The sequence below is a fragment of the Podarcis liolepis genome (assembly GCF_965112155.1).
Source record: "Podarcis liolepis genome assembly, chromosome: 3".
NCBI classification, from domain to species: Eukaryota; Metazoa; Chordata; class Lepidosauria; order Squamata; family Lacertidae; genus Podarcis; species Podarcis liolepis.
The window spans coordinates 122,490,069-122,516,994 of record NC_139557.1 but is presented as its reverse complement, the minus strand read 5'-3'; the positions used below and the strand labels follow the sequence as shown (position 1 = coordinate 122,516,994).

The 26,926-nt window shown below is 48.7% G+C and overlaps 3 protein-coding genes across 10 annotated transcripts in view; 1 reads left to right on the top strand and 2 right to left on the bottom strand.

The window, feature by feature from the left end:
• Positions 1-1,942, top strand: part of PTK2B (protein tyrosine kinase 2 beta) — a 115,154-nt gene extending 113,212 nt beyond the window's left edge. For all 6 annotated transcript variants that reach the window (XM_083494194.1, XM_083494198.1, XM_083494197.1 and 3 more), the window contains one exon: positions 58-1,942. In XM_083494194.1, the coding sequence (XP_083350320.1) occupies positions 58-273 (216 nt within the window). In that variant the 3' untranslated portion in view covers positions 274-1,942. The remainder of the gene's footprint in view (positions 1-57) is intronic.
• FBXO16 (F-box protein 16) overlaps positions 1-26,926 on the bottom strand; it is an 810,609-nt gene that overhangs the window by 538,821 nt on the left and 244,862 nt on the right. The gene's annotated exons all lie outside the window — the stretch shown is intronic.
• The window catches only part of CHRNA2 (cholinergic receptor nicotinic alpha 2 subunit), a 34,122-nt gene continuing 14,126 nt past the window's right edge, over positions 6,931-26,926 (bottom strand). For both annotated transcript variants that reach the window (XM_083494532.1, XM_083494531.1), the window contains exons 3-7: positions 23,154-23,305; positions 20,911-20,955; positions 17,097-17,206; positions 9,874-10,972; positions 6,931-8,626 (exon numbers count right to left, since the gene is read on the bottom strand). In XM_083494532.1, coding sequence (XP_083350658.1) covers positions 8,501-8,626; positions 9,874-10,972; positions 17,097-17,206; positions 20,911-20,955; positions 23,154-23,305 — 1,532 coding nt within the window. In that variant the 3' untranslated portion in view covers positions 6,931-8,500. The remainder of the gene's footprint in view (positions 8,627-9,873; positions 10,973-17,096; positions 17,207-20,910; positions 20,956-23,153; positions 23,306-26,926) is intronic.

Here is a 26,926-nt window from a genome sequence, read left to right as displayed (position 1 = left end):
ATCCGTGTCTTTGTCCGTCTGTCTGTCTGTCTGTCTGTTTGTGTTCTTCCCTGGCAGATTGAAGGCACCCAAAAGCTCCTCAACAAGGACCTTGCCGAACTGATCAACAAGATGCGCTTGGCCCAGCAGAACGCCATGACGTCCCTGAGCGATGAGTGCAAGCGCCAGATGCTGGCCGCCTCGCACACTCTGGCCGTGGACGCCAAGAACCTCCTGGACGCTGTGGACCAAGCCAAGATGCGAGCCAACCTAGTGAAGGTCTCCTTTGAGTGACCCGGAGGGCTGGCTTCCTTTTTAAAAGATGAATGAATACATAGCCCCCTCCAAGCTTCCCTGCGCTGTCTCCACCTCTGCCCTGCCGCAACACGCTCGTGTCTTTGGTTTCGTCACGTCTGTCTTCCGAGAACGAAGGAGAAGAGACTCTAGGGGAGAGCCGTCTGTGTGTGAGGCAGGGGAGGGACTTGCCTTCCTCTGCCCCATAGATCATGCTGCTAAGGGGGACACAGGACCCCGGTCCTAGGGGGGGCAGTTCAGACCTGTCAAGTGGTCCCGAGCCTGCACCAGTAGGGTCCCAGGCCTGTAGGTGTGCAGGCGTCGCTGTGTGCAGTCTGATTTCTTTGCCAGTATCTCTGGCGCCAAGGTGTCTCATTGGTGAAGGGGGTCAAAGGCGGGGAGCAGTGGGGCGACCCACAAACCTCACTGCCGCCCTTCTCCGGATAAGCCAGAGGAATGGTGGCAAGCCAGGCCACTTCCAGGTTTCTCCCGAGGGTCCTGAAGACCCAGTCCTGGGAGGGAAACCTTGCTAGGTCACTTTGGTAAGGGACATTCCCAAGGTGGCCCTTGGAGGAGGCTGTCTCGTGTCTTTGTACATTGTATAGAAACATTTATTTAATGGCCATGTACGAAATGTATGTGCAACCTCCCACCCCAGGGGGGGAAATACCCTCACTTCTCTCTCACGGGCCAAATTCCTTTGAATTTGGGGTGGAGTTTGAACACGTCTCCCTCTGAACGATGGAGATCCGAAAGGGGCTCTTTTTTTAAAAAAATTGATTTGTCACGAAGGTATGTGCCAACCAAGACATAACAGTGTAAACCACAACAGAACCACACATGGCCTGATTGCGATGAAAAGCAAATTGCAGAAAAGCAGTTCCATGTTGTAAAATCTTAAAGATGGTTCTGTGTAACCCAGCCTTGCTCTCCCTATTTATATAATCCAGAAATGAAGAGCAATCCTCATAAAAACTATTTGATTTAGCTTTGCCCCAGGCTACACTTCTAAGTGTAGTGACCAGACGTTCAGATAAAGCCATATTCCACGCATTGGTCAACCATGCCTCCTGATAAGGAACTTTTAATGATTTTTATTACAAATCTGGCTGCTGATCGTAACATAAGCGCTAGATTTTTATAAGTGATAGGAGTTGAATTTGGCATGGAGCTTCAATGTCTCTCCAAATGGAGGAGACTTTAAAAGTTTCCTGTTCCAGTAAAACAAGACAAAACAGGGAACTTTGAGGGATCTCAAGTACTCTGGCTCCAAGCCTCTGTGCACTTACCTGGGAGTAAGTGCCATTGAAGTCACTGGGGCTTCTTAGTAGATTGCACTGTAACAGGCTGATACAGACACTAGCTTTCATGTCTGGAAGTCGCCTATGCCATAATAAATCTCTTAGTCTTAAACGTTCAGCAAAACTCTCTTGGGGGCGTTTTATATTGAAAGCACCAATTCCAATTCCAAGCAACAATGCAGATTATTGACAGGGGAGACGGGTGCAGACTCAACACCACCTACAAACACAGATTACGGATTTGATGCTGTGAAGACTGAATCTTTGCCACTGAGTCAGAGCTTAAATGGGATGTTTTGGTCCTTCTGTGGCAGGGTTTGAAATTAAACACACCCTGACAATCTTGGGGCTCATGTTTTGCTTCTGGGATGGAAAAATAAAAAAATTCCTTCCAGTAGCACCTTAAAGACCAACTAAGTTAGTTCTTGGTATGAGCTTTCGTGTGCATGCACACTTCTTCAGATACTGGGATGGAAGTTTTGCTGGAAACATGCAGGTCTGGGAGGACGAAAAGCCATCAACGTATTTTTTGAAACTCCCATAATATTGAATCCCCTTCCTGGAATTTCGATTCTTGTTTTACTTTTGTACCTAAGAAAAAGGCCAGGCCAGCACGGCCAGCCTCAGCTTCTTTGTAATATTATATTTGTGTGTTAAAACGGCAACAGCAGCAGGAATCTCTCTGTTTGATATGTGGTTTTTTTTGACCTGAAAATTGTACCGTTTTATGGCTTTTGTCATTCATCATAACAAAGCCATTGTTTTGCCTGAGATAAATGAGGTACAATATACTCTTGTGGATCTGTTTCTTCATCAGAGCTTTCTACCCTTGAGGAGCTTGGCAAGGTAATGATCCGATGATCGGAGGCCACAGTTCAGAAGCAGAAGAGAGTTTATTATGTCCTGGAGTCTCCAAATTCAATTCCTGACGTTCCCAGCTTGTTTGCTTGTTTGCTTACTTATTTATTTTATTGCATTCTTACCCGTGAAGGTGTAAGGGACACAGGTGGTGCTGTGGGTTAAACCACAGAGCCTAGGACTTGCCGATCAGAAGGTCGGCGCTTCGAATCCCTGCAACGGGGTGAGCTCCCATTGCTCGGTCCCAGCTCCTGCCAACCTAGCAGTTCGAAATCACATCAAAGTACAAGTAGATAAATAGGTAGCACTCTGGCGGGAAGGTAAACGGCATTTCCGTGCGCTGCTCTGGTTTGCCAGAAGCGGCTTAGTCATGCTGGCCACATGACCCAGAAGCTGTACGCCGGCTCCCTCGGCCAATAAAGCGAGGTGAGCGCGCAACCCCAGAGTCGGTCACGACTGGACCTAGTGATCAGGGGTCCCTTTACCTACCCGTGAAGGCACACTCTTCCATTGTCTTCCAAGACAGACAGATGCCAATCAACCAAATATCCCACTTTTCGTCCAAGGAGTTCAAAGCTCTCCTCCTCATGTTATCCTCACAAGAGCCCTATGGAGTACGTTAGGCTGACAGCGAGTGACTGGCCCAAGGTCACTCCAGGTAGTGGGGATTTGAACCCGTGTCTCACAGGTCCTCTCCTGGCATAATAATAATAATAATAATAATAATAATAATAATAATAATTTTATTTATACCCCGCCCTCTCCAGTCAAGACCGGGCTCAGGGCAGCTAACACCAGGTATAAAAACAATTGATTAAAAGACAACTTAAAAATGAGATTAAAATACAACATTAAAATGCAGCCTCGTTTCATTAGAAACTCAAATCAAAAACTTTCTGGGGATGAAAACGTCAAATCTTCACCAAGGCCAACTATCCAGACTGGTCCTACGTGGGCCAGAAATAAGCCAGGGAAGTCCCCAAATAGGAGTTCCATCACAGAAGGAAAAAGGAAAGAGGGGAAGGGGATCAAGTTGATTCCAAGCCAAAGACCAGGAGAAACAACTCTGTCTTACAGGCCCTGCGGAAAGAAATCAGGTCTAACCACTACACCACCCTGCATCTAAGCAGAGGCATACCTAGGCTCCTTTGCGCCTTTGACAAGGAAGTGTATGTGCTCCTCCAAAGACCGTGGACCAGAAACTCATAAAATTTGCTTTCCATCGCTCTGCCAGCATCTTCATGGCCATCATGGCTGGGGCTCCTCCATCAATCTGTCTGCCTGACTTCCTACCTTCCTTCCTCCACTCACTGCTTTCCCTTTTGCCTCCTCCTTCCCTCCCTTTTTCCTCCTTCTGTAGCTCTTGCCCACTCCCTCCATCTTCTTTCCCTCCAGGCCTCGCAGGGCACTCCACTCACACACCTAATAGTACCACCCACTGATTGGGGAGGGGACCCTACAGGGCATCTAATAATAATAATAAATTTTATTTATACCCCGCCCTCCCTGGCCAGAGCTGGGCTCAGGGTGGCTAACACCAGTAAAATTACAGTAAAAACATAATTGGGGGGGGGGGCAATTTAAAATGCAGGTTAAAATGCAATTTAAAATGCAGCCTCATTTTAAAAGTAGCCCATAGATCAAAACCATAAGGGGAGGGAAACAGAAGGGTCAGACTGAGTCCAAACCAAAGGCCAGGCGGAACAGCTCTGTCTTGCAGGCCTTGCGGAAAGATGTCAAGTCCCGCAGGGCCCTAGTCTCTTGTGTCAGAGCGTTCCACCACGTCGGGGCCAGTACAAAAAAGGCCCTGGCCCTAGTTGAGACCAATCTAACCACCTTGCGACTTGGGACCTCCAAAATGTTGTTACAGTGGTACCTCTGGTTACGTACTTAATTCGTTCCAGAGGTCCGTCCTTAACCTGAAATTGTTCTTAACCTGAAGCACCACTTTAGCGAATGGGGCTTCCCACTGCCGCTGCGCCACTGGAGCATGATTTCTGTTCTCATCCTGAAGCAAAGTTCTTAACCCGAGGTACTATTTCTGGGTTAGTGGAGTCTGTAACCTGAAGCGTATGTAACCTGAAGCGTATGTAACCCGAGGTACCACCTTAAGGTCCTCCATGGGGCATATCAGGAGAGGCGGTCCCGTAGGTAGGTGGGTCCTAGACCACATAGGGCTTTGAAGGTCAAAACCAGACGAACCTGTGCTCCTCGTCTGACCGCAGAGGGTGTCCCAGGATGGGCAGGTAGATTCCTAGCCACTCTGCACCAGGATTGAAGAGGCGTTATTTTCAAAGACGCCTGGGCCCTTTGCAGGGGCCTAAACAACCCCTAAGTGCTTTAGTCTTTAGAAGATGTCTGGAGCAGCTGGTGGTTGCTACTTCATGTGCCATGGAGTGGGTGGACACAAAGGAATGGTGGGAGGAGCCAGCTGGTGAACCCCACCAGGGAAGGAGGCTTAGAGCCTTGGGGATTCGTGGTGGGTCAACAATAAGTGGCCAGAGGGAGAAGACTGGAAGAGGAGGTGTCGGAAGCTGGAGAGGCAACAGGGCTTAGTGAGCAGGGAGAGTCTGTGGCAGAGAGAAGTCTAGAATTGGAGGCAGAAGATGAAGAAGAAGAAGCAGAAGAGGGAGCCCGAGAAGCAGAGATGAGTCAGGCTGGTGACATAGCTGTCAACTGTCCCTTATTTGGCAGGAAACTCCCTTATCCCAGAGCTGTGTCCCGCTGCTGTCCCTTATTGATGGATGTCCCTTAAATTTCAAAGGAAGCAGCTCCTCTCCCTCCCTCCCTGCCGGCCAGGGAGGAGGGAGGCTCCAACTGTGTTGCTTGGCTGCGTTGCTCACCCAATAAGGAGTCTAAGAACGACTGGGGGGTGGAGCTTGCATGCCTTGTGCCAATCAAATCGGCCGCTCGGAGGGGCTCAGAAGTTGAACATACCAATGCCCTGAAAATCCCTTATTTTGGCTGTTGATCCCTTATTTTCGAGGCTGCTGGTGCCTTATTTTCAAATCTGTAAGTTGACAACTATGGCTGGTGAAGAGTCACGGGGTTCTCCCTCCTGCTGCTGCGACAAGCTCCCCTTCCTGCTTGTCTCCCAGAACCAGAAGAGGTATGAAGAGGGTGGAGGAAAGGTTGGCTACACAGAGGAATAGTCTCCGATTGCTTGCGAAAACCCCAGGGGACTTAGATGGCTGTGCGGCAGTGGGGACAATCAGTCTTGGCAACTGATCCATGGGGCAAGACCTACCGGGGATGAGCTGCTGTGCTCATTAGGCCTGACAGCCACGTCTGTGCAGATCATGCTAGTAAAAAGTTACTTCTAACTTGCACGGTGTGATTTACTGCCGGCTCACACCTCACAGCATCTATGTTGAGGGGCTGATGAGAGTCATAGAATCACAGAATCATAGAGTTGGAAGAGACCACAAGGGCCATCAAGTCCAACCCCCTGCCAAGCAGGAAACACCATCAGAGCACTCCTGACATATGGTTGTCAAGCCTCTGCTTAAAGACCTCCAAAGGAGGAGACTCCACCACACTCCTTGGCAGCAAATTCCACTGTCAAACAGCTCTTACTGTCAGGAAGTTCTTCCTAATGTTTAGGTGGAATCTTCTTTCTTGTAGTTTGGATCCATTGCTCCGTGTCCGCTTCTCTGGAGCAGCAGAAAACAACCTTTCTCCCTCCTCTATGTGACATCCTTTTATATATTTGAACATCATATCACCCCTTAACCTCCTCTTCTCCAGGCTAAACATGCCCAGCTCCCTTAGCCCTTCCTCATAAGGCATCGTTTCCAGGCCTTTGACCATTTTGGTTGCCCTCCTCTGGACACGTTCCAGTTTGTCAGTGTCCTTCTTGAACTGTGGTGCCCAGAACTGGACACAGGACTCCAGGTGAGGTCTGACCAGAGCAGAATACAGTGGCACTATTACTTCCCTTGATCTAGATGCTATACTCCTATTGATGCAGCCCAGAATTGCATTGGCTTTTTTAGCTGCCGCGTCACACTGTTGGCTCATGTCAAGTTTGTGGTCAACCAAGACTCCTAGATCCTTTTCACATGTACTGCTCTCAAGCCAGGTGTCACCCATCTTGTATTTGTGCCTCTCATTTTTTTTGCCCAAGTGCAATACTTTACATTTCTCCCTGTTAAAGTTCATCTTGTTTGTTTTGGCCCAGTTCTCTAATCTGTCAAGGTCGTTTTGAAGTGTGATCCTGTCAAATGCCTTGCTGAAATCAAGGTAGGCTACATCCACTGCGTTCCCTTCATCTACCAGGCTTGTAATTCTGTCAAAAAACGAGATCAGGTTAGTCTGACATGACTTATTTTTCAGAAATCCATGCTGACTATTGGTGAGCACTACGTTGGGGAAGCATCCTTTGGAAACGACTACAGGTGGGAGGTAATGTGCTGTGTGGAAGGAATGAAAACCTAGCCCCTATGATTTTACACACACACACCCCCAAGAAAACTCCAAAAGCCAGTTTTAAAAAATTTATTCTGTCTCCAGACCATGCTGCGGTGAACAGGTCCGCGGTTTGCAAGTTGATTCTGCAGTCAGCAACCTGCCTCACACTCATCCCAGACGGGAGCAAGCTCAGCTGTGGACTCTCCCCACCACACGTCACCCCAAAGTCCACATTCCTTAGACAAGGGGACTGTCCTGGCAAGCTGTCAAGGCCTGGGGCAGAATGGAGCCTGCCTGCAAGACCGCAAGGGGCAAAGTCAAAAAGGAATATTCACTTCCCAGAAAGAGTGGTTTCCCTCCCCCTTTGCACCCTGAGATAGAACCATAGAATTGTAGAGTTTGAAGGGATTCCAGGGGGTCATCTAGTCTGACCCCCTCAATGCAGGAATTCTGCAAATAGCTAAATCACAAAAGGCAAGGGGAGGCTTTTAGCTCTTCAGTCCAGAGGGGCGTTTGAGCTTTATCTTTCCTTGCAAAGCTGACAGAGGAAGTTCCCACGAGGACTTTTCCTGTCCTGCCCCTCTGAGCTTCAGCTTTCGGCAGAGTGCTTTGTTGCAAACTGTGATGTGTGAGCTGCACATCAAACGTCAGCCAATGTGGCTCCAGTCCAAAAACTGGCACCAAGGTAGGCATAACCGAATTATCTGGGACTTTTCACAGCACCAGTAGTCAATACAAAGGGGGTTCTCAGGCTGCTAATTTGCAGGTGGGAGTCGATTGCGAACCAGCAAATTCAGGGAGGGCACAAATAAAGGGGATTTGGGACTCCTGTGCTGCAAACCTGCTTCAAAAAAGGAACAGACTTTTTGCAGTAAGGAAAGTGGCGTGGAAATTCACCGGAACGGGCAAGATGGCCATTGCTTGATGCAAAGTTGTATCCTCTTCCTGCAAACTCTGTGCAAACAGATCGGTTAGAATGCTTGATAAATAGGTCATCTGGAAGCGACCCACATTTACAATGGACCGATGCCATTAATTTCTATATAAATTCCATTTCTGAATGTTCCCTCACACTCTAGTGTGACCAAGGAACAGAACCCAGAGCAGTTCTATGCAGATGAAGGGGGAGGGGCTAAGCTGATAGAAACAAGGTCGATTACTATTGGTTGCAGCCGCCAGGCGGTGGGGAGAGGGTTTTCGCCACTATCCTAACAGCATCCCTGATTTCACGCCTTTGCTATCTTCCCATGCAAAACTCTGCGGTTCTCGCTATTTGCAAAGCCTCGTTTCACACACAGCCTGTCATAACAACAGGCATTTTGCTAAATTGGGTTAACTAAACGCAGCCGTCAGCCCCAAGGATGCTCTCAGCAAAGCCAAAGACAATCTGCACATTGTTCCCACCACAGGAAGTTTTTCAGGGTTACCTCTGGCCTCGCTGAATTATAATGGCAGACAAGGTCAAGTTCAAGTCCCCAGTCTGTACTGATTTGTAAAAACTGGTTCAGCTAAGAAAGAATGCAATGCTAAGTAGGATTCCCAGATAGACAGGTGCTTCTGAGTTGAATTTGTCCTTAATCTGGATGACGACGCTTTTCCTGGAGCCGCACGGCCGGCGGGGGAGAGTTTGTGGGGGGATTTTGGGCACACCAACCCTCCTAGATCATCCCCGCCAGGAAAGGTGGGAGGAAGAGGCCAATCGTCCCCAACAAGCAGACAATGACAAACACCCAGAGGAACATGCGGTCAATCACCATGGCAACGTACTTCCAGTCTTCCTTCACCTGTAAGCATAAGAGAAACCATGAAGTCACACCTCCTTGACCAGCAGGTCTCTACAATGCCTGGACATCCCTTTGGGACCTGAAACAGCACATCTAGCAGATTGTTCAAGAGTTTTCCTACAGGGGTCTCTTCACCTGTATACCTGAAGGAGCGTCTCCAACCCCATCATCCTGCCCGGACGCTGAGGTCCAGCACCGAGGGCCTTCTGGCTGTTCCCTCATTGTGAGAAGCAAAGCTAGAGGGAACCAGACAGAGGGCCTTTTCAGTGGTGGCACCCTCCCTGGGCCAGGCATCCTGGGCCATAAAAGATAGTGGGCTTTCTGATATGTTAATCTTAGGGCCAGGAAACAGACTTTCACATGAAGGTGATAAAGATCCCTATCCTCCTTGCCATCCTTCTTATCATGTATATTGCTTGTTTATGACCTCCGGGGTTGCTGGATACACGCCTTTGTAGTTCTGCTTTATTTACCCCAGAAGTATGCATACATGCTTAATTGGGACGCGAGTGGCGCTGTGGGTTAAACCACAGAGCCTAGGACTTGCCGATCAGAAGGTCAGCGGTTCGAATCCCCGCGACGGGGTGAGCTCCCGTTGCTCGGTCCCTGCTCCTGCCAACCTAGCAGTTTGAAAGCACAAAGTGCAAGTAGATAAATAGGTACCGCTCTGGTGGGAAGGTAAACGGCGTTTTGGTGCGCTGCTCTGGTTCGCCAGAAGCGGCTTAGTCATGCTGGCCACATGATCCGGAAGCTGTACGCCGGCTTCCTCGGCCAATAAAGCGAGATGAGCGCCGCAACCCCAGAGTCGTCTGCGACTGGACCTAATGGTCAGGGGTCCCTTTACCTTTTACGCTTGCTTAATTAGCTTTTGTACTGTAACTTTGTCCCCATGTGGGGTTTGTTGAAATGCTCAGAGGAAATCTGATTGGTTCTTACAAACACGGTGTAAAAAGGTCTTTTGTGAATAAAACGACCTGGGCCGGAGGGTGGACAGGAATTCTTATTATACGCACCCTTCCCAGAGTCTTGCTGGTTCAAGCCTCTGTGTGTATTCTTATTAATCAGAGTTCAATCCTTCCTTTACTTTGGGAACGCTTCAGGGTGGACGCTGCTGCCGCAACACCCTGTTCTGACATCTAGAGGGAACTGTTTGCTTGTGTTAAGAACCCAACAGTGGGCCTGGGGTGGGGCACGCTGGGTACTAACCCCACAAGGTAGCTTTTCGGTTCCCAGAGTCAACAACTCACCGAGAAATCAGCATCCTCGGCCCGCAGGTGGTTGGCGATGTAGTGCACCCCTTCCAGGGCTTTCAAGATGCTTGGAGACAGCTGCAGCCCCTGCTCGGAGGATGTTGGGTTCTCCGTTTTGGTGGCCGGGCGCCGAACCAGTTCCACGAAGCCCCTCCCCAGGTGCCGGGCGCAGGTGTAACGGTACTGGAGGCAGTGGTGGGGGCAGGTGCCTTGGAGGGGCAGGCGACTGGCCCTCCGCCTCTCCTCACTGCCACCACCGCCGTCGTCGTCTTCGTTCCACTTCTCGTCCACGTCTGTCTCCAGCCAGCACCGGGACGTGCTCAGATTGGCCGGAGGCGCGTCATACTGCCCGATCATCTCTTCGCTGGCCACCCTGAGCCCCGCCGTCAGCACCGGGGGCCTCTTCATGAACAGCCATCTGGGGATGAAGTCTAGGAAGACGGCGCGGACCCATTGGGGCATCTTGTGGGTGCTGGGCGAGCGGTGGTGGACGTTGAGGACGAAGACCGTGATGACGATGGAGAGCGTCACGAAGATCATGGTGAAGAGGAGGTACTCTCCGATCAGAGGGATGACCAGGGAGGTAGACGGGATGATCTCGGTGATCAGGAGGAGGAAGACAGTGAGGGACAGGAGGACGGAGATGCAGAGCGTGATCTTCTCCCCGCAGTCGGAGGGCAGGTAGAAGACCAGGACGGTCAAGCAGGAGATGAGGAGGCAGGGGATGATGAGGTTGATGGTGTAGAAGAGGGGCAGGCGCCGGATGACGAAGCTGTACGTGATGTCGGGGTAGATCTCAGTGCAGCAGTCGTACTTCTTGGTGTTGTAGGTGCCCACGGCGTGGATGATGGCCCACTCCCCGCTCTCCCAGTAGTCCTTGAGGTCCACCTGCCGCTCCATGCTCTCCAGGTCAATCTTGGCTTTGTCGTACGTCCACGAGCCGAACTTCATCTTGCAGTTCTGCTGGTCAAAGGGGAAGAAGGTGACGTCGATGCTGCAGGAGCTCTTGTAGATGGCCGGAGGGGTCCACTTCACGCTGCCGTTGGAGAAGAGGTGAGCCTTTGTCATGTGCGTCACGGCAAACTCCCCGTCAGCACTGAAGGAGCAACGGGGAGGAGAGTGTGGGAATGTTGTAGATAGTAGGAGAAATATGTATTTATAAATTTTTATTGGGAATTTTATTTGCAACATAACATAACCCCCAATACAGAAATCCACCCTCATTAAACATGAACATAACATACAATAAGCATAACATACAACAATACAAACAACCAAATAAAAGACTTCCTTTATCCTGTATCTGGCCTCCTTATTTACTTCTTATAAACTGTTTCCTTTATGAGTAATTATTAAGATTTTTCTAATTATAACTTAAATATCCACAAAGTCTCCTGCAGACATTAATCGAAACAACTCCACGTATGTATTTTAGGGCACTGTTTCGTGGAGTATTCTCTGCATTTCCCCCGTGCTTTTTGAAACTCTTGTCTAGTGTGATCTCTAATTGCATCTGTTAATCTAGCCAGTTCAATATACTCTAACAGTTTGTCTTGCCATTCCTTTTGTGTTGGCACAATTTCTTTTTTCCAGTTTTTAGCAATTAGGATCCTTGCCGCTCAATAGTAGGAGAAATATATTGATTAAATATTATCCTTCCTCACTCACACTAGTGAGTAGCACAGTACATTCTCCAGTATATTGCAGGAAGCTAGTTGGTAGATCCGTTTGAATCTCTTCACTTAAGCAATCCAGTCTGGCTTGTCCAGATTGGGTTTGAGCCTGGTAAATTCCCCTTTAATCCCTCTTAAAAAGAATAAAGACAGAACAGTCTTCTTTTTAAAGTAATAAGAAGTTGACTCACATTCAGTTCACAGGAGGTTCCCTGAAGGCAGACTTTAGCTTGTAGTTACAGAAGAGAGTGTGAGTTTATCCCATGTAGGTGTGATGGCCTGGGAATCCGATTCAGAGGCTGAACCGGAGGAATCCCAGCCTGCACAGGAGTCCCCGCCTCCAGGGCCGGCTGAACTGGGGCAGGGCCTTGATTCTGAAGCGCCGCACCTGTGCCGGATCCTCAGGAGCAGGCACCAGGTGAATCCACTCTGGCTCCGGAGGTGAATGAGGACCCGTTGCCTGCAGGTGCTCCTCTCCCAGCCCTGTCAGGAGAAGGTGAGTCTCCCCCTGGGTCCAGTAACCCTCCAGCCTCTCCTGAGCTGCAGAGGCTCAGGGCAGAGAGGCGGAGGGAACTGGTTTCTCCCAGGAGGAGTGCTCGCCTTAAGGCCAGGAGAGGCGGGTCACCTGGGGGCCGGGGCCGCCCCTGGCCTCGGAGAAGATAAAGGCCAGTCAGCCCGGTCCCAGGTTGCGGGAGCAACGTCCTTGAAGAGCTGTTTCGGCCAGCACCCAGTCCTGTTCCTCCAGAGTTCCTGTCCTTGCCCGGCTCCTCGCTTTGGACCCCGCTTCACCCATGGAGGACTGTCTGCCGACCCTCGACTCAGGTCCTGAACCTTGCCCCATGGTAACCTCCCCCTGGGACCAGCACAGTAGGGAAATGAGCCCATGTGCTGCTGGCTGAGGGCCAGCCGACAGCAAAATACATCAAGATGGAATAAATCAAAGAGGGGGGGTAGATGGCTGCGTGACCAGCCCTTTTATGGGGTCTGCCAGGGTCACACCCATCTACCTGGTCACACGGGGGGGGGGGGATGCTCCAGACCAGGTGTGACAGGAAGTCCTCCTGGCTGGAGCAACATCCCCCTGCGTGTACACTCTAGGAAACAGGAAATGTTGTACTTGACTGCCTATGTTACATCCCACAGAGAGAGGGGCGGCGGGAAATCTATTATTTCTAACGTATGATCGCGATTGGTTTTATAAACTTAACACAAAATCTAATTTATAAGCTTTTCTAAGCAATTCTACTTCTCCTTAAAATCACGACCCCCACAATCAATTCCCTGCTGCCTTATAGACAATACTTATTCCGCTCTACATTTCTTTCTTTATTTCATTCTTCCTATCTTTTCTTGGCTTATACTTGAGCGGTTGCCGAACAGCTTGGTAGGTTTCTGGATGAAACATCGGCTCTGGACCCATTTCAGTCTGGCTTTTAATAATAATAATAATAATAATAATAATAATAATAATAATAATAATTTTTATTTATACCCCGCCCTCCCCAGCCAAGGCCGGGCTCAGAGCGGCTTACAAGCAATAATAAAAACAAGCTGAATGATTACAACTTAAAAACAAAATTAAAATACAACATTAAAATATTGAAACATTAAAATATTAAAATGTAGCCTCCTTGCAGGAGGAGAAGGAAAAGAAAAAGAAAGAGAGGGAGGGAATCAAATTGGATCCAAGCCAAAGGCCAGACGGAACAACTCTGTCTTACAGGCCCTGCGGAAAGAAATCAGATCCTTTTGCCCTGGTTATGGGACCAAGACAGCTTTGGTCGCCCTAACAGATGATCTCGGCAGACAATTGGATCGAGGCGGGTCGGGACTGCTGATTCTCTTAGATCTGTCAGCAGCCTTTGACATGGTCAATCACGAACTTTTAGTCCATTGCCTCGCTTATGTGGGGATTCAGGGCACAGTCCAACAATGGCTGCGCTCCTTTGTCTCAGGTCGGGGACAGAGGGTGGCGCTAGAGAGGGAGTTGTCGCCGTGGCACTCCTTGGTGTGTGGAGTGCCACAGGGCGCAATCCTTTCCCCAATGCTTTTCTTTTTTCTTTTTTTCTTTTTTATAAATATTTTATTAAGTTTTCACAGTAAAAAAGCATACAAAGACAAAGAAAATCACAAAAAACAGTACAATACAAAAATGCAAACATTGAACACATCAAAAGAAAAAAAAGAGAGATAAAAACACATATAATAACCAAAAACAAAAATTCCCTCTTTCTTAGTTTCTCATCTTCAATTAACTTATTTTCCCGACTTCCTCACGTCTCCCGTTCTTGTATCCCTTTTTAGAAATTGATTCAGCAAATTCACATCCTATTTAATTTATCTATTGTTAATCCAATCTTACATTTTACTTTGTTGCTAAAGCCCCTGCAACTCATTTCAGTGTCCTTAACATTGAAAAATTTTACAATATTTCTGCAAATAAATTTTAAATTTCTTCCAATCTTCCTCCACCGACTCCTCTCCCTGGTCTCGGATTCTGCCAGTCATTTCCTCCATCTCCATATAGTCCTTTTCCCTGATGCTTTTCATTATCTTTATGCACCCCCTTGCCCAGATTGTCCGGAGCTTTGGGCTGGGCTGTCACCAATATGCTGATGACACTCAGCTCTATCTGTTGATGGATGGCCACACCGACTCGGCCCCAGACCCACTGACCAGATGCTTGGAAGCTGTGGCTGGATGGCTGCGTGGGAACCGGTTGAAATTAAATCCTTCGAAGACAGAGGTCCTCTGGCTGGGTCGGGACGACATGGGGTTGGGGGGCCAAGTCCCATCTCTTGCGGGGCTCAATTAGTGCCAGCGCCTTCTGTCAAGAGCTTGGGTGCAACCTTCGATGCCTCCCTTTCCATGGAGGTGCGGGTTGCCGCCACAGCAAAGGTGGCTTATTATGTTATTATTAGCAACCAAACACCCAGCGATTAACCTCAGTTGTTTCTTTGCTAAAGTGATAACTAGCCTAGTAGATACAGAGGGTGCTGTTTATTTAGCTGGCCTTTGCTGGGACTTTTGATGTGGTCAGCAGCGTAGCGTGGGTTGTCAGCACCCGGGGCAAGGCAAGTAATTTGCGCCCCTAACCCGGGGCAAGGCAAGTAATTTGCGCCCCCTAACCCCTAACCTGCCGCCGCTGCCAGCTTCTTCTTGCTGCTGCCTGGTCTGGTCTGGTGTGGTTCTCTCCCGTGCTCAGCGCTGCGCTGGGCGGCCGCTGCACTGTCCCTCCCCCAGATAGTCCCTCGCTCTCTCTCCACACCGCACGCCTGGCACCCACCCCCTCCACAGTGGGCGGCGACCCAGCGGCTCGGATTCGCACAGCCAGCACTGCAGTGAGAGAGAGTGAGTGAGCCAGGTAGGGGCAGAGAGCTGCGAGTGCGAGCACGCCCCCCCCCAGATGTTGCGCCTGGTGCGGCCGGGGCCCCCCCTGCACCCCCCACGCTACGCCACTGGATGTGGTTTTCCTTTGGGTCTTCTGCTGCGGTGGATGGAAGACAGATTGAGAAGTCCCCTTTGGTCTGAAATATTTTCGTAAGTACCACTGGATGGCAGCAGAACACCAGCCAATGGAACGAAGCCATTATTGGGACACTGCTTGCGCAAGAAGTCATAATAGCAGGTACTTCTTCCATGTGCACAGATGGAGCATCTCCCCACAAGGCTGCCCTTCGACAGAGCATACTGCATTTCTCGCACATTTTTAAAAAGTGGAGTTGCCACACAGACACACACACACACACACACACACCCTCTACTGCACTTATAGAAGCGAGTGAGTAAACTCTATTATAGAAGACTGTGTCGTGTCTATTTCTTTTAAGGAGGGACTAAAGGGGAATTAGGGACGCGGGTGGTGCTGTGGGTTAAACCACAGAGCCTAGGGCTTGCCGATCAGAAGGTCAGCAGTTCGAATCCCCACGATGGGGTGAGTTCCCGTTGCTCGGTCCCTGCTCCTGCCAACCTAGCAGTTCGAAAGCATGTCAGACTGCAAGTAGATAAATAGGTACCGCTCTGGCGGGAAGGTAAACGGCGTTTCCGTGCACTGCTCTGGTTCGCCAGAAGCGGCTTAGTCATGTTGGCCACATGACCCAGAAGCTGTACGCCAGCTCCTTCGGCCAATAGAGCGAGATGAGCGCCGCAACCCCAGAGTCGACCACGACTGGACCTAATGGTCAGGGGTCCCTTTACCTTTAAAGGGGAATTACCAAGGAAACTTACTTTAGAGGCTTATACAAGCCTGGCGAACACTATCCGCTGCGCAAGTTTTAAAGGGGGAATGTTACTCTGATAAACTGTAGAACTTGTTGGGAATCAAGCCTTTATCAGGAGAAACTGGCCACTCTCCAGGCACCCGGCTTGATCTCCGGTTGACCTCCCTGTCTGCATTCCCTGGCAGGATACAGGCTAGGTCGCGATCGGCGATCCTCCTCAGCGTGAGAAGAACACACCACTCTTTCCTGCCCTCCCAGGCAGGGGAAAGAGATAGACAGAAACGTATTTACATGCCTTTACTTCTGTCTTTGCAGCGTTACAGAAAACACGTCTGCTCTCTCCAAACTCCAACAGCCGAGAGACAAACTCCTCCTGTACTTCCTGTACAGCTCATATTACACTCTGAGCTAATTCCGGTGCTTCGCACTGTGAATAGACTGTCCCTCTGTTTCCCATGGAACAGTCCCAACATTCCCATTATGTTTTGCTTTCAAGCTACCAGCTCGCGGCCGCATTGCTTCTATATCCTAACAATATAAACAATATATCCTCTCCTGCCTCCCTGGACATTCCCACAGTGCTGGGTCCAACTTGCAGGCTTCCCTTTATGGCATTTGTGTGGCCAATGCAAGAACAGAATGCTGGACTAGATCTCGCAAGGCCAGTGTGGTGTAGTGGTTAAGAGTGGTTGTCTTGTAATCTGGTGAACTGGGTTCGCTTCCCCGCTCCTCCACATGCAGCTGCTGGGTGACCTTGGGCTGGTCACACTTCTTTGAAGTCTCTCAGCCCCACTCACCTCACAGAGTGTTTGTTGTGGGGAAGGAAGGGAAAGGAGAATGTGAGCCGCTTTGAGACTCCTGAAAGGGAGTGAAAGGCGGGATATCAAATCCAAACTCTTCTTCTTCTTCTTTTCTTATGTGCTTGACTGGTGCTGAGCTACTCCTGCTGAGGCCTGTCTCAGATTAATCCCCGTGCGCGAATGCTTAAGAACATTGGCTCATCTAGTCCAGAATCCTGTTCTCACAGACCAGATGCCAATCATGGGGAAACCTGCAAGCTGGATTCGTACACGGCACCACTTTTCCCCTCCTGTGGTTTCCAGAAACTGGTCTCCAACAGCTATCCATAGCCCTCTCCTCCTCCACGAAACTGGCTCTTCCTCTTTTAAAGCCACCTGGGTTTGTGGCCATCACTAACTCCCTGTGGCAGTGAGTTCCATAGTTTAACGATGTGCTGAATGGACAAGGACTTCCCGCGGCATATTTCTAAGGGGCGTTGTTGAATCAATGAGCTGCTCCCCCTTTCCCCATTGGCCCAAGCACCTACTTGTTATATAGCACAATGTCTGGGATCCAGATCATCTCGGAAGGCGCTCGGATGGAAGTGACGTTGTCAAAATCCACCGGGTTCCACTGCAGCTTGTAGTCATTCCATTCCTGGCAGCAAGGAAACAATCCTGGCCTCATTATTCACTTCCAAGATGTGCAAATTCTTCACACTGAAGCACACATTGATCGACTTCCTCACTCTTTTTGATACACTTATTTTTTTGGTTTTTCAGATTAAATCTTTGCAGTCACATATCGAACGTACAACATAGAAACAAGATTCCAAAGAATCTCTTGGACTCCCCTCCTCCCCTTTGTGGGTCCTATTGTTAATCATTTCCTCCTGCATCTTTTAGGATAATAGGTTATAAATTTCCCCCATTCCTTATTAAAATTTTGGTCTTCCTGATTTCTGATTCTTCCAGTCATTTTAGCCATTTCGGCATAAATCCATCACCTCAATCTGCCATTCTTCTCTGGTAGGGACTTTATCTTCTTTCCGTTTATTAACTTTCTTAGTTATTAAAAAGTAAGTTAATTAACACTGTTTTAGTGGACTAAGGCTGCAGGGCGGCTAACAAGCAATAATAAAAACAAGTTGAATGAATACAACTTAAAAACAAGATTAAAATACAACATTAAAACACTGAAACATTAAAATGCAGCCTCATCACAGGAGGAGAAAGGAAAAAAGAAAGAGGGGGAGGGAATCAAATTGACTCCAAGCCAAAGGCCAGGCAGAACAATTCTGTCTTACAGGCCCTGCGGAAAGAAATCAGATCCCGCAGGGCCCTGGTCTCACCACTGAGAAGACCCTGGCCCTGGTGGAGGCTAATCTGACTTCCTTAGGGCCCAGGACCTCTAGGGTGTTGCTATTTATGTACTTTAAGGTCCTCCGTGGGGCATACCAGGAGAGGCGGTCCCATAGGTACGAGGGTCCTAGGCTGCGAAGGGCTTTAAAGGTCAAAACCAGCACCTTAAATCTGACCCTGTACTCTACCGGGATCCAGTGCAGCTGGAAAAGCACTGGGTGAATATGCTCCCATGGCAGAGACCCTGTGAGGAGCCTCGAGGCAGCATTCTGCACCCGCTGGAGTTTCTGGGACAGCTTCAAGGGCAGCCCCATGTAGAGCGAATTACAGTAGTCAAGCCTGGAGGTGACCATCGCATGGATCAGTGTGGCCAGGGCGGGGTGGGAAAGGTAAGGATAACAGCTGCTCAGCTTAAGACCCCCAGGCCAATAGTTTTCCATGGCTGGAAGATTCAAGGTGTGGGGGTCTAGGGGGTCATCTCTACAAGGCTGAGGTTCATCATAGAATTGTTGAACTGTAGAGCTGGCAGGGACATTTAGTCCAGTCTCCTAGAATGCAGGGATCTCTTGCTCAACATGGAACTCGAAGCCACAACCAACCCATGCTTTACCTACAGGGCTTGCTTCCAGTTCCTTATCTGACACCAAGTTGCCTTAGGCCTGACAGCCACGTCTGTGCAGATCATGCTAGTAAAAAGTAATTCTAAATTGCACGGTGTGATTTACTGCCGGCTCACACCTCACAGCATCTATGTTGAGGGGCTGATGAGAGTCATAGAATCACAGAATCATAGAGTTGGAATAGACCACAAGGGCCATCAAGTCCAACCCCCTGCCAAGCAGGAAACACCATCAGAGCACTCCTGACATATGGTTGTCAAGCCTCTGCTTAAAGACCTCCAAAGGAGGAGACTCCACCACACTCCTTGGCAGCAAATTCCACTGTCAAACAGCTCTTACTGTCAGGAAGTTCTTCCTAATGTTTAGGTGGAATCTTCTTTCTTGTAGTTTGGATCCATTGCTCCGTGTCCGCTTCTCTGGAGCAGCAGAAAACAACCTTTCTCCCTCCTCTATGTGACATCCTTTTATATATTTGAACATGGCTATCATATCACCCCTTAACCTCCTCTTCTCCAGGCTAAACATGCCCAGCTCCCTTAGCCGTTCCTCATAAGGCATCATTTCCAGGCCTTTGACCATTTTGGTTGCCCTCCTCTGGACACGTTCCGGTTTGTCAGTGTCCTTCTTGAACTGTGGTGCCCAGAACTGGACACAGTACTCCAGGTGAGGTCTGACCAGAGCAGAATACAGTGGCACTATTACTTCCCTTGATCTAGATGCTATACTCCTATTGATGCAGCCCAGAATTGCATTGGCTTTTTTAGCTGCCGCGTCACACTGTTGGCTCATGTCACGTTTGTGGTCAACCAAGACTCCTAGATCCCTTTCACATGTACTGCTCTCAAGCCAGGTGTCACCCATCTTGTATTTGTGCCTCTCATTTTTTTTTGCCCAAGTGCAATACTTTACATTTCTCCCTGTTAAAATTCATCTTGTTTGTTTTGGCCCAGTTCTCTTATCTGTCAAGGTCGTTTTGAAGTGTGATCCTGTCCTCTGGGGTGTTAGCCACCCCTCCCAGTTTGGTGTCATCTGCAAATTTGATCAGGATGCCCTTGAGTCCATCATCCAAGTCGTTGATAAAGATGTTGAATAAGACCGGGCCCAAGACAGAACCCTGTGGCACCCCACTAGTCACTCTTCTCCAGGATGAAGAGGAACCATTGATGAGCACCCTTTGGGTTCGGTCAGTCAGCCGGTTACCTGAAGGAGTGTCTCCACCCCCATCATTCAGCCTGGACACAGAGGTTCAGCTCCGAGGGCCTTCTGGCGGTTCCCTCATTGTGAGAAGTGAGGTTACAGGGAACCAGACAGAGGGCCTTCTCGGTGGTGGCACCCACCCTGTGGAACGCCCTCCCACCAGATGTCAAGGAAATAAGCAGCTATCCTATCTTTAAAAGACATCTGAAGGCAGCCCTGTTTTGGGAAGTTTTTAATATTTAATGCTGTATTGTTTTTAACACTTGATTGGTTGGGGAGACTCAGCCAGATGGGCGGGGTATAAATAATAAATTATTATTATTATTATTATTATTATTATTATTATTATTATTATTACAGTGGTACCTCTGGTTGCAAATGGGATCCATTCCGGAGCCCCGTCTGCAACATGAGCAGAACGCAAACCTTGTGCGCAGGTTACAATTCACCGCTTCTGCGCATCCGTGTGACATCATTTTGAGCACATGTGCGAGCGACGAAACCCGGAAGTAACCTGTTCCGTTACTTCCGGGTCGCCGCGGGATGTACCCGGAAGTAACGGAACCGGTTACCGAACCTGTAACCTGAACTGAACGTAACAAGAGTTATGACTGTACTGTATTTTTCCATGTATAAGACGACTCCTATTTTTTTAAACACCAAATTCAGAAATTAAGTTGTTTAGCTTTTGGGGGGGGGGGGACGTCACTTCCGCCAATCGCTCACCCGCCTGCCCGCCACTGCCGATTGCTTGCCACAGCCACTGCCAATCACACACCTCGCCACAGCCACCAATTGTCTGCCTGCTCGCAGCCACCAACAGCCCACCCGCCCACTTGCCGCAGCCACCAATCGCCTGCCCAATTGCCGCAGCCGCAGCCAATCGCCAGCAGGCCTTGCGGCAGCCACCAATCACTCGCCCAATCGCCGCTGCCAATCTCCTGCTTGCTACTGCCATTGATCTCACGTCCCCACTCTGCATTCACTATCCATGTATAAGACGAGACCCAATTTTTTAAAGCAAAAAGCACCGTCTTATACACCAAGAAATACAGTATATCTTTATTCGTGCATTGGAAAGGGTTGGAGAAGAGGACTCTTGGGTCCCTTCTGTCTCTACACCCCCAAAACTTTGCTAGAGTTTGTGTTGCGCTCCCTGCCTTTAACTCCCATCGCGCTTTACCTGCTTGAGCCAAACGTTTGTGGTCATCATTTGATTCTTCTCATCCTAGATTTGAAGACAATGAGAGAAAGAAAGAGAGAGAGATAGTTTGAAAGAAACGCAAAGGTGCAAACAGAAGCTGTTGTCTCTATTTTGTGGATGGGATTACAGTGGAACCTTGGTTCACAAATGCCTTGGTTCTCAAACACCTTGGTTCCCAAACACCGAAAACCCGGCAGTAAGTGTTCAGCTTTTCAAATGTTTTTCGGAAGCCGAACATCCGATACGGCAGTCGGCTATTGTTTCCGAGGCACCTGCCCCAATCAGAAACTGCGCCTTGGTTTTTGAACATTTCGGCTTCCAGAACGGATTAAGTTTGGCACTTTAGTTTTTGCTATTTATTTTGCATTTTTGTTTTTGAGGCTTTTTCGGTTTATTTGTTTTTTGTGACTGTGCAGAATCCAGTTCAGCTACTGATTGATTGATTGATTGATTGATTGTGTGACTGTGGAAATGGATAAAAGCGCCTCACCCAAACAATGACTGTCATCAGTGCAGGTAAGGAAAAAGAATAATTTTTATTTTTATCATCCACAATACGGTCTTACTTATTTTATAGTACACTGCATTGATTATTGCTTTCATTTTATGGGTCAATAGATAGTAAAATTCATTTTAAATTGCTGTTCGAAAGGTTGTTTTTAAAAGTCTGGAATGGATTAATCCATTTTGCATTACTTTCTATGGGAAAGCATGCCTTGGTTTTGGAACGCTTTGGTTTTGGAATGGACATCCGGAACGGATTAAGTTTGAGAACCAAGGCACCACTCTAAATCACAAACCAGCCAATTCAGGTTGCCCCGTTGAAGTGGGTTTGGCACCTGTGCATCAAAGCCTGATCCCAAAAAGGCAAAAGGCAAAAACGCCTTTTCTGCAGCAAGGGAAATTATGGGGGAATGTGGGCCACATTATGTAACCTTCCCACAAAGAAATCTAGATGAATGCTAATTAAAGAGGTCATCTGGGACCCGAGTCCTCTGCTCTCACTGCATCCAGGCCTGAAAAGAGGGAGATCTGATATTAGAATGATATGGGGACCCTATGCTCAGCCAAAGCTCAGTGGCAGAACAGCTGCTTTGGATGCAGAAGGAACCAGGTTCTGCCCTCGGGATCTGCAAGGAAGACTTGCAAAGATGAGTCAGAACAAGTGGAAGACCAGTGATGGATAGATAATTAGATAGATAATTTATTACCGCCAAAGACCAGCTTAAAGACCAATGAATATCTAGTCGATACTAGAATAGAGGGGGCCAAGGGTCTGATTTAGTAGAAGGCAACTCCCTATGTTTGTGTTCACACATGTGATGTCAGGAAAAAGCAGCAATGCGAAAGCCAGCTGCAGGTGTCTGGAATGCAAAACAGGATGTTGATGTCTGGGACTGTACTATTGGAACAAAGGGGCGGTCTATTCACTGTACTGAGCACCGGATGTTAGCTCAGAGTGTCATCTGACCTGTACTGGAAGTACAGGGGTGGAGTTTCTCTAATCTACTGCTGGAGACTGGAGAGTGCAGACACGTTTCTCTGTACTGCTGCAATGACAGAAATAAAGACATGTAAATAGATTTCTGTCTGTCTCTTTCCCCTCCCTGAGGGAAGCAGGGAGGAGGGGGGAGAGGTGTGTCCCTCTCACGCTGAGTGGGATCGCAGATAGTGACCTCGCCTGTATCCTGTCGGGAGACGCAGACGGGGAGGTCAACCAGGATCTCAAGCCGAATGCCTGGAGTGTGGCCAGTTACCTCTGACTGCGGCCTGAGAATCCTGACATGTACTCCTCTTAAACCAGAGTGAGGAGCTCTACAGCCTGCTTCTTGATATCTGAGAACAAGGTTATCACTTCAAACTGGCCTTGCTCTCCATCTGAAGGGCAATCTCTCTCTGTCTACTTCCTGTCAACTGCAGCCAGATGCAGTTTCTTCAATCTATCCCAACACATAACGTTTTTATGCAGCAAAGTGCATAGTCATCTAGAAAAAAATAACAACACATACATCAGATTGGGCTGTATGCCACCACGAAGCCAGTTCAGAGTGAGGGTGGGAAAACCCTCACTCTGAATGGGCAAGTCTTTATTTTTCTCTCCCGCCCACACTCCATTTCCACATGGCCTTTTCCAATATAGGGGAAACATTTCTGTGCAGCTGCTTTTGTTTTTTTGCAAAGAGCAGCGAGGTGAGTGAACAGACACGGCTTGGGACACATACCACATCAATCAGCTGAGCAATGGACAGCCCAAACCTGACAATAACGACATCAGAGGTATTGGGGACGGGCCGGGACCACTTGTTGTATGCATTGAAAAGGTGCTTGAATAGTCTCTCCTCCGCCTGGGTTTGCGTCCGGCCTTGGACTGAGGCTGAAATGGAAATCAAATGTTATGAGTTGGCAAGAACCAGCATTGAATGCTGAGAATCATTGAAGGTCAGTTATCAAATCCCCCCAGATATTAACTGCATGTCAACAGTTAAGGACGGACATCAAAGCTCAACTATAACCTGATGCCCAGAATTAATGCCCCACCTTTCAAAGCACTTCACACACATTTCATCTCAAAAACCTTTACAGAAACCATGTAAATGTAAGGTGGCATTATTATCCCCATATTGCAGATGTGAAGACTGAGGCTAAGAGAAAGGGTCAGGGAGAGGAAGCATGCCTTGCCTAAGATCAGTTAGTGAGCTTATTTCTGTGGCAAGAGTCAAACTGGGGTCTCTTCCAGGCTCCTGCAGGGCAGTCTTGACTACTGCACATAGATGAAGAGTTTGGATTTGATATCCCACTTTATCACTACCCTAAAGAGTCTCAAAGTGGCTCACAAACTCCTTTCCCTTCCTCCCTACAACACTCTGTGAGGTGAGTGGGGCTGAGAGACTTCAGAGAAGTGTGACTGGCCCAAGGTCACCCAGCAGCTGCATGTGGAGGAGCGGGGAAGCGAACCCGGTTCACCAGATTACGAGTCCACCACTCCGAACCACTACACCACACTGGGCTCTCCAGTACTGAAAGTCTGGCAGATATCCAGGGAATGCCCAAAGCACGGGAAAGTTGCAGGAACGTGGGAAGTTAAGTGGCAGATGCTAGGAGTTTCCTGCTTCATGAAGCCTAGAGGTAGACAAATTGCCTGGCAATGAGAGATGAAATAAGACATGCTCGCAGGAGCATCAGACTAATGCGCCTAGAGCAGAGGCAGCCAGAGGCCAACTCCACAATAGAAACCCCCTGGGGAACAGAAGTCCCCGGCCAAAGTACAACTAGCCTCTTTAGCTAATGAGGTTTACCGGCTTCCCACACTTCAAGGCCATAAGCTTAATGGGCCTTTGCTTATTCCTGCTTTTCACTGCAGGAGAAGCTTCTTCTGGGCTGCAGAATGTTAGAATTCCTGCTCCGTGATTGCAGTCATGAGATTGTTGTCTATCACATGACGGTATATGTTTTGACTCCACAGAGTGGGAAGTGACAGAGACAGGATGTTTGTGTTACTGTGTTCTGTGAAGTGGGGCTATTGTCCTTTGTTCTTTTCCTCTTTGCTGTTTGATACTAAAGAGAGAGGGAGCCATGTTGCAGTGCTCCTTGTGTGTTTATATGTAAATAAAGTAGATTAGCCAAAATGCTGAGTTGCTGAGGTCTGGCACGCAAGCTGCGAAGACTCTGCAGATCCCGAAGTGTGCCGATGTCTGTTGGCATCGGTACCTGTGATGTTTGGGCAGAAGAAAGCTTTTGAAGCCCCCAAACGATCAACCAGGAGGGAGAGAACACGCCAGTCAGGCATGCGTCTCTGCCAGGGTCCTACTCGAGTGTAGGCCGAGCTCCTGACACAGAATGCCAGTGTCATGGACTGGCAGAGGAACGGTGGGAGGAACCAATTGGGGAACAAAAGGGGGGAAGGCTCAGAGGCTGGGGCAATGATGAGCGGGAGAAGACTGAGAAGAGGAGATGTTGGAAGCTGAAGGGGTAAGAGGGCTTGGTGAGCTGGGAGCCTCTGTGGCAGAGAGAAGTCCAGAATTAGAAGCTGAAGCAAAAGGCAGAGGTGGATCAGGCTAGTGAATAGGCATGGGGGTCTCCTCTTCCTGCTGCGACAACCTCCCCTCCCTCCTGTATCCCAGAACCAGAAGAGGGGTGAAACAGCCAGAGCATAGGCACGCTGCACGCAGGCATAGTCTCCAATTTCTTGCAAGAAGCCCTGGAGAGGAGACAACTTTGACGGCGGTGGGGAGGCTGGGACTTTTAGTCTCGGCCACTGATTTCATGGAGTAAGATCTACAGGGCCTGAGCTGCTGGGCTCATTAGGCCTGGAACTCTGTCTAGTCTGTGAAGCTCATGTTTCCCTAATAGTTTATAGCTTTGAACTGTGTGACTTACTGACACTGGCTTGCCCTGTGACAGCCAAGGTTAATGGGACCCTCTCTCCCTTTTCAGCCAAGGAGTTAAGAGTCTGTTCAAAGTGTTGGTGCTGACCTTTAAAGCCCTAAATGGCCTCGGCCCAGTATATGAGAAGGAGCGTCTCCACCCCCATCGTTCAGCCCAGACACTGAGGTCCAGCGCCGAGGGCCATCTGGCGGTTCCCTCACTGCAAGAAGCAAAGTTACAGAGAATCAGGCGGAGGGCCTTCTCGGTGGTGGCACCCGCCCTGTGGAACACCCTCCCACCAGATGTCAAGGCAATAAGCAACTACCTTACTTTTAAACGACATCTGAAGGCAGCCCTGTTTAGGGAAGTTTTTAATGTTTAATGCTGTATTGTGTTTTTAATATTTGGTTGGGTGCTGCCCAGAGTGGCTGGGGAAACTCAGCCAGATGGGCAAGGTATAAATAAGAAATTATTATTGTTATTATTGTTATTATTATTATTATTATTCACTAGGTAGAGCACCCAGCACTGGACCAGATCCTCATGGTTGGCCAAGTCCTTCTTAACTGTGAGAACAAGATGCTAGTCTAGGTGGGCTATTGACCTAATTTAGCAGGCTCTTCTTATGACTGAGACGATGGCTCAGATTTGTGTGATTTCATTTGCTGATTCCCACCTCATTGTTACCTGTCCCTCCCCTAACCTTCACGCCTCTCTGTGATTTTTCACCCCCTCCCTTGATTGTCCCTCCCTCTGCTACTTCTTTTTGCCTCCTTGCCTGCTCACTCCCATTGTCCTCGATTGGACTGTATTCTCCTTGGGGCAGGGACCTGTCTGCCCCTTGCTTGTCATGCGGCTGACGCCCTCCGTGCACTTGTCAGGTGTGATACACATAAATCATCCTCCTCTCTGTTGATCTGGACTGTTTTACAAATCTGAAATCCTTCCATTCAAACTCTCCCTCACTTCTTCAAGATGGGGCAGAAACTGGCTTTGACTAAGAAAATGGGCAAAATACTGCAGAAGAAACAATTCATCCCACACGCCAAAGGGGTCAAGGGGTGGAATATTTCGCAAAATAAACAGGCAGCTCCCATCCATTCAGCCCCTCGCAGCCATGCTAGACTACACTGACGGATTGATGGCCTTAAGGACTCAAATGAGCTATTGGTGAGGCCATCTCCATTTCTTTTCATTAGCGCCGCTTGACGAGCAAATTTGGCATGTAAACAGACGTGGCACTTCATCTCCGTGAGCGGATCTGTCTTCGGGAGCAGGAAGTGGGGTGTCAGGAGAGAAAGATGGTTCAACCTTGGCTGCCAGAAATGTCCCAAGAGTGGTGGTCTTGCCAGCCACAGTTCTCAGATCCAGTGCCAGATTTATGTCTAAGCTAAACAAGCTATATATTAGGGGCCCACTCTCTTGGGGGCCCCAAAAAAATTTAAAGGGGAAAAACTGGATGCACATTTCCAAAATATAAGATAAAAAAACAAATAAAATAAAACCTACATACAGCAACAGTGTTTTGTGTTGTATAGGCTCCTATGATGTAAGTCATGGGCCCCGCCTGCTCCCTAAAATATCACTGGTTTGCTCATTTCTCTATATAGGATGCCTACATTCTATTATG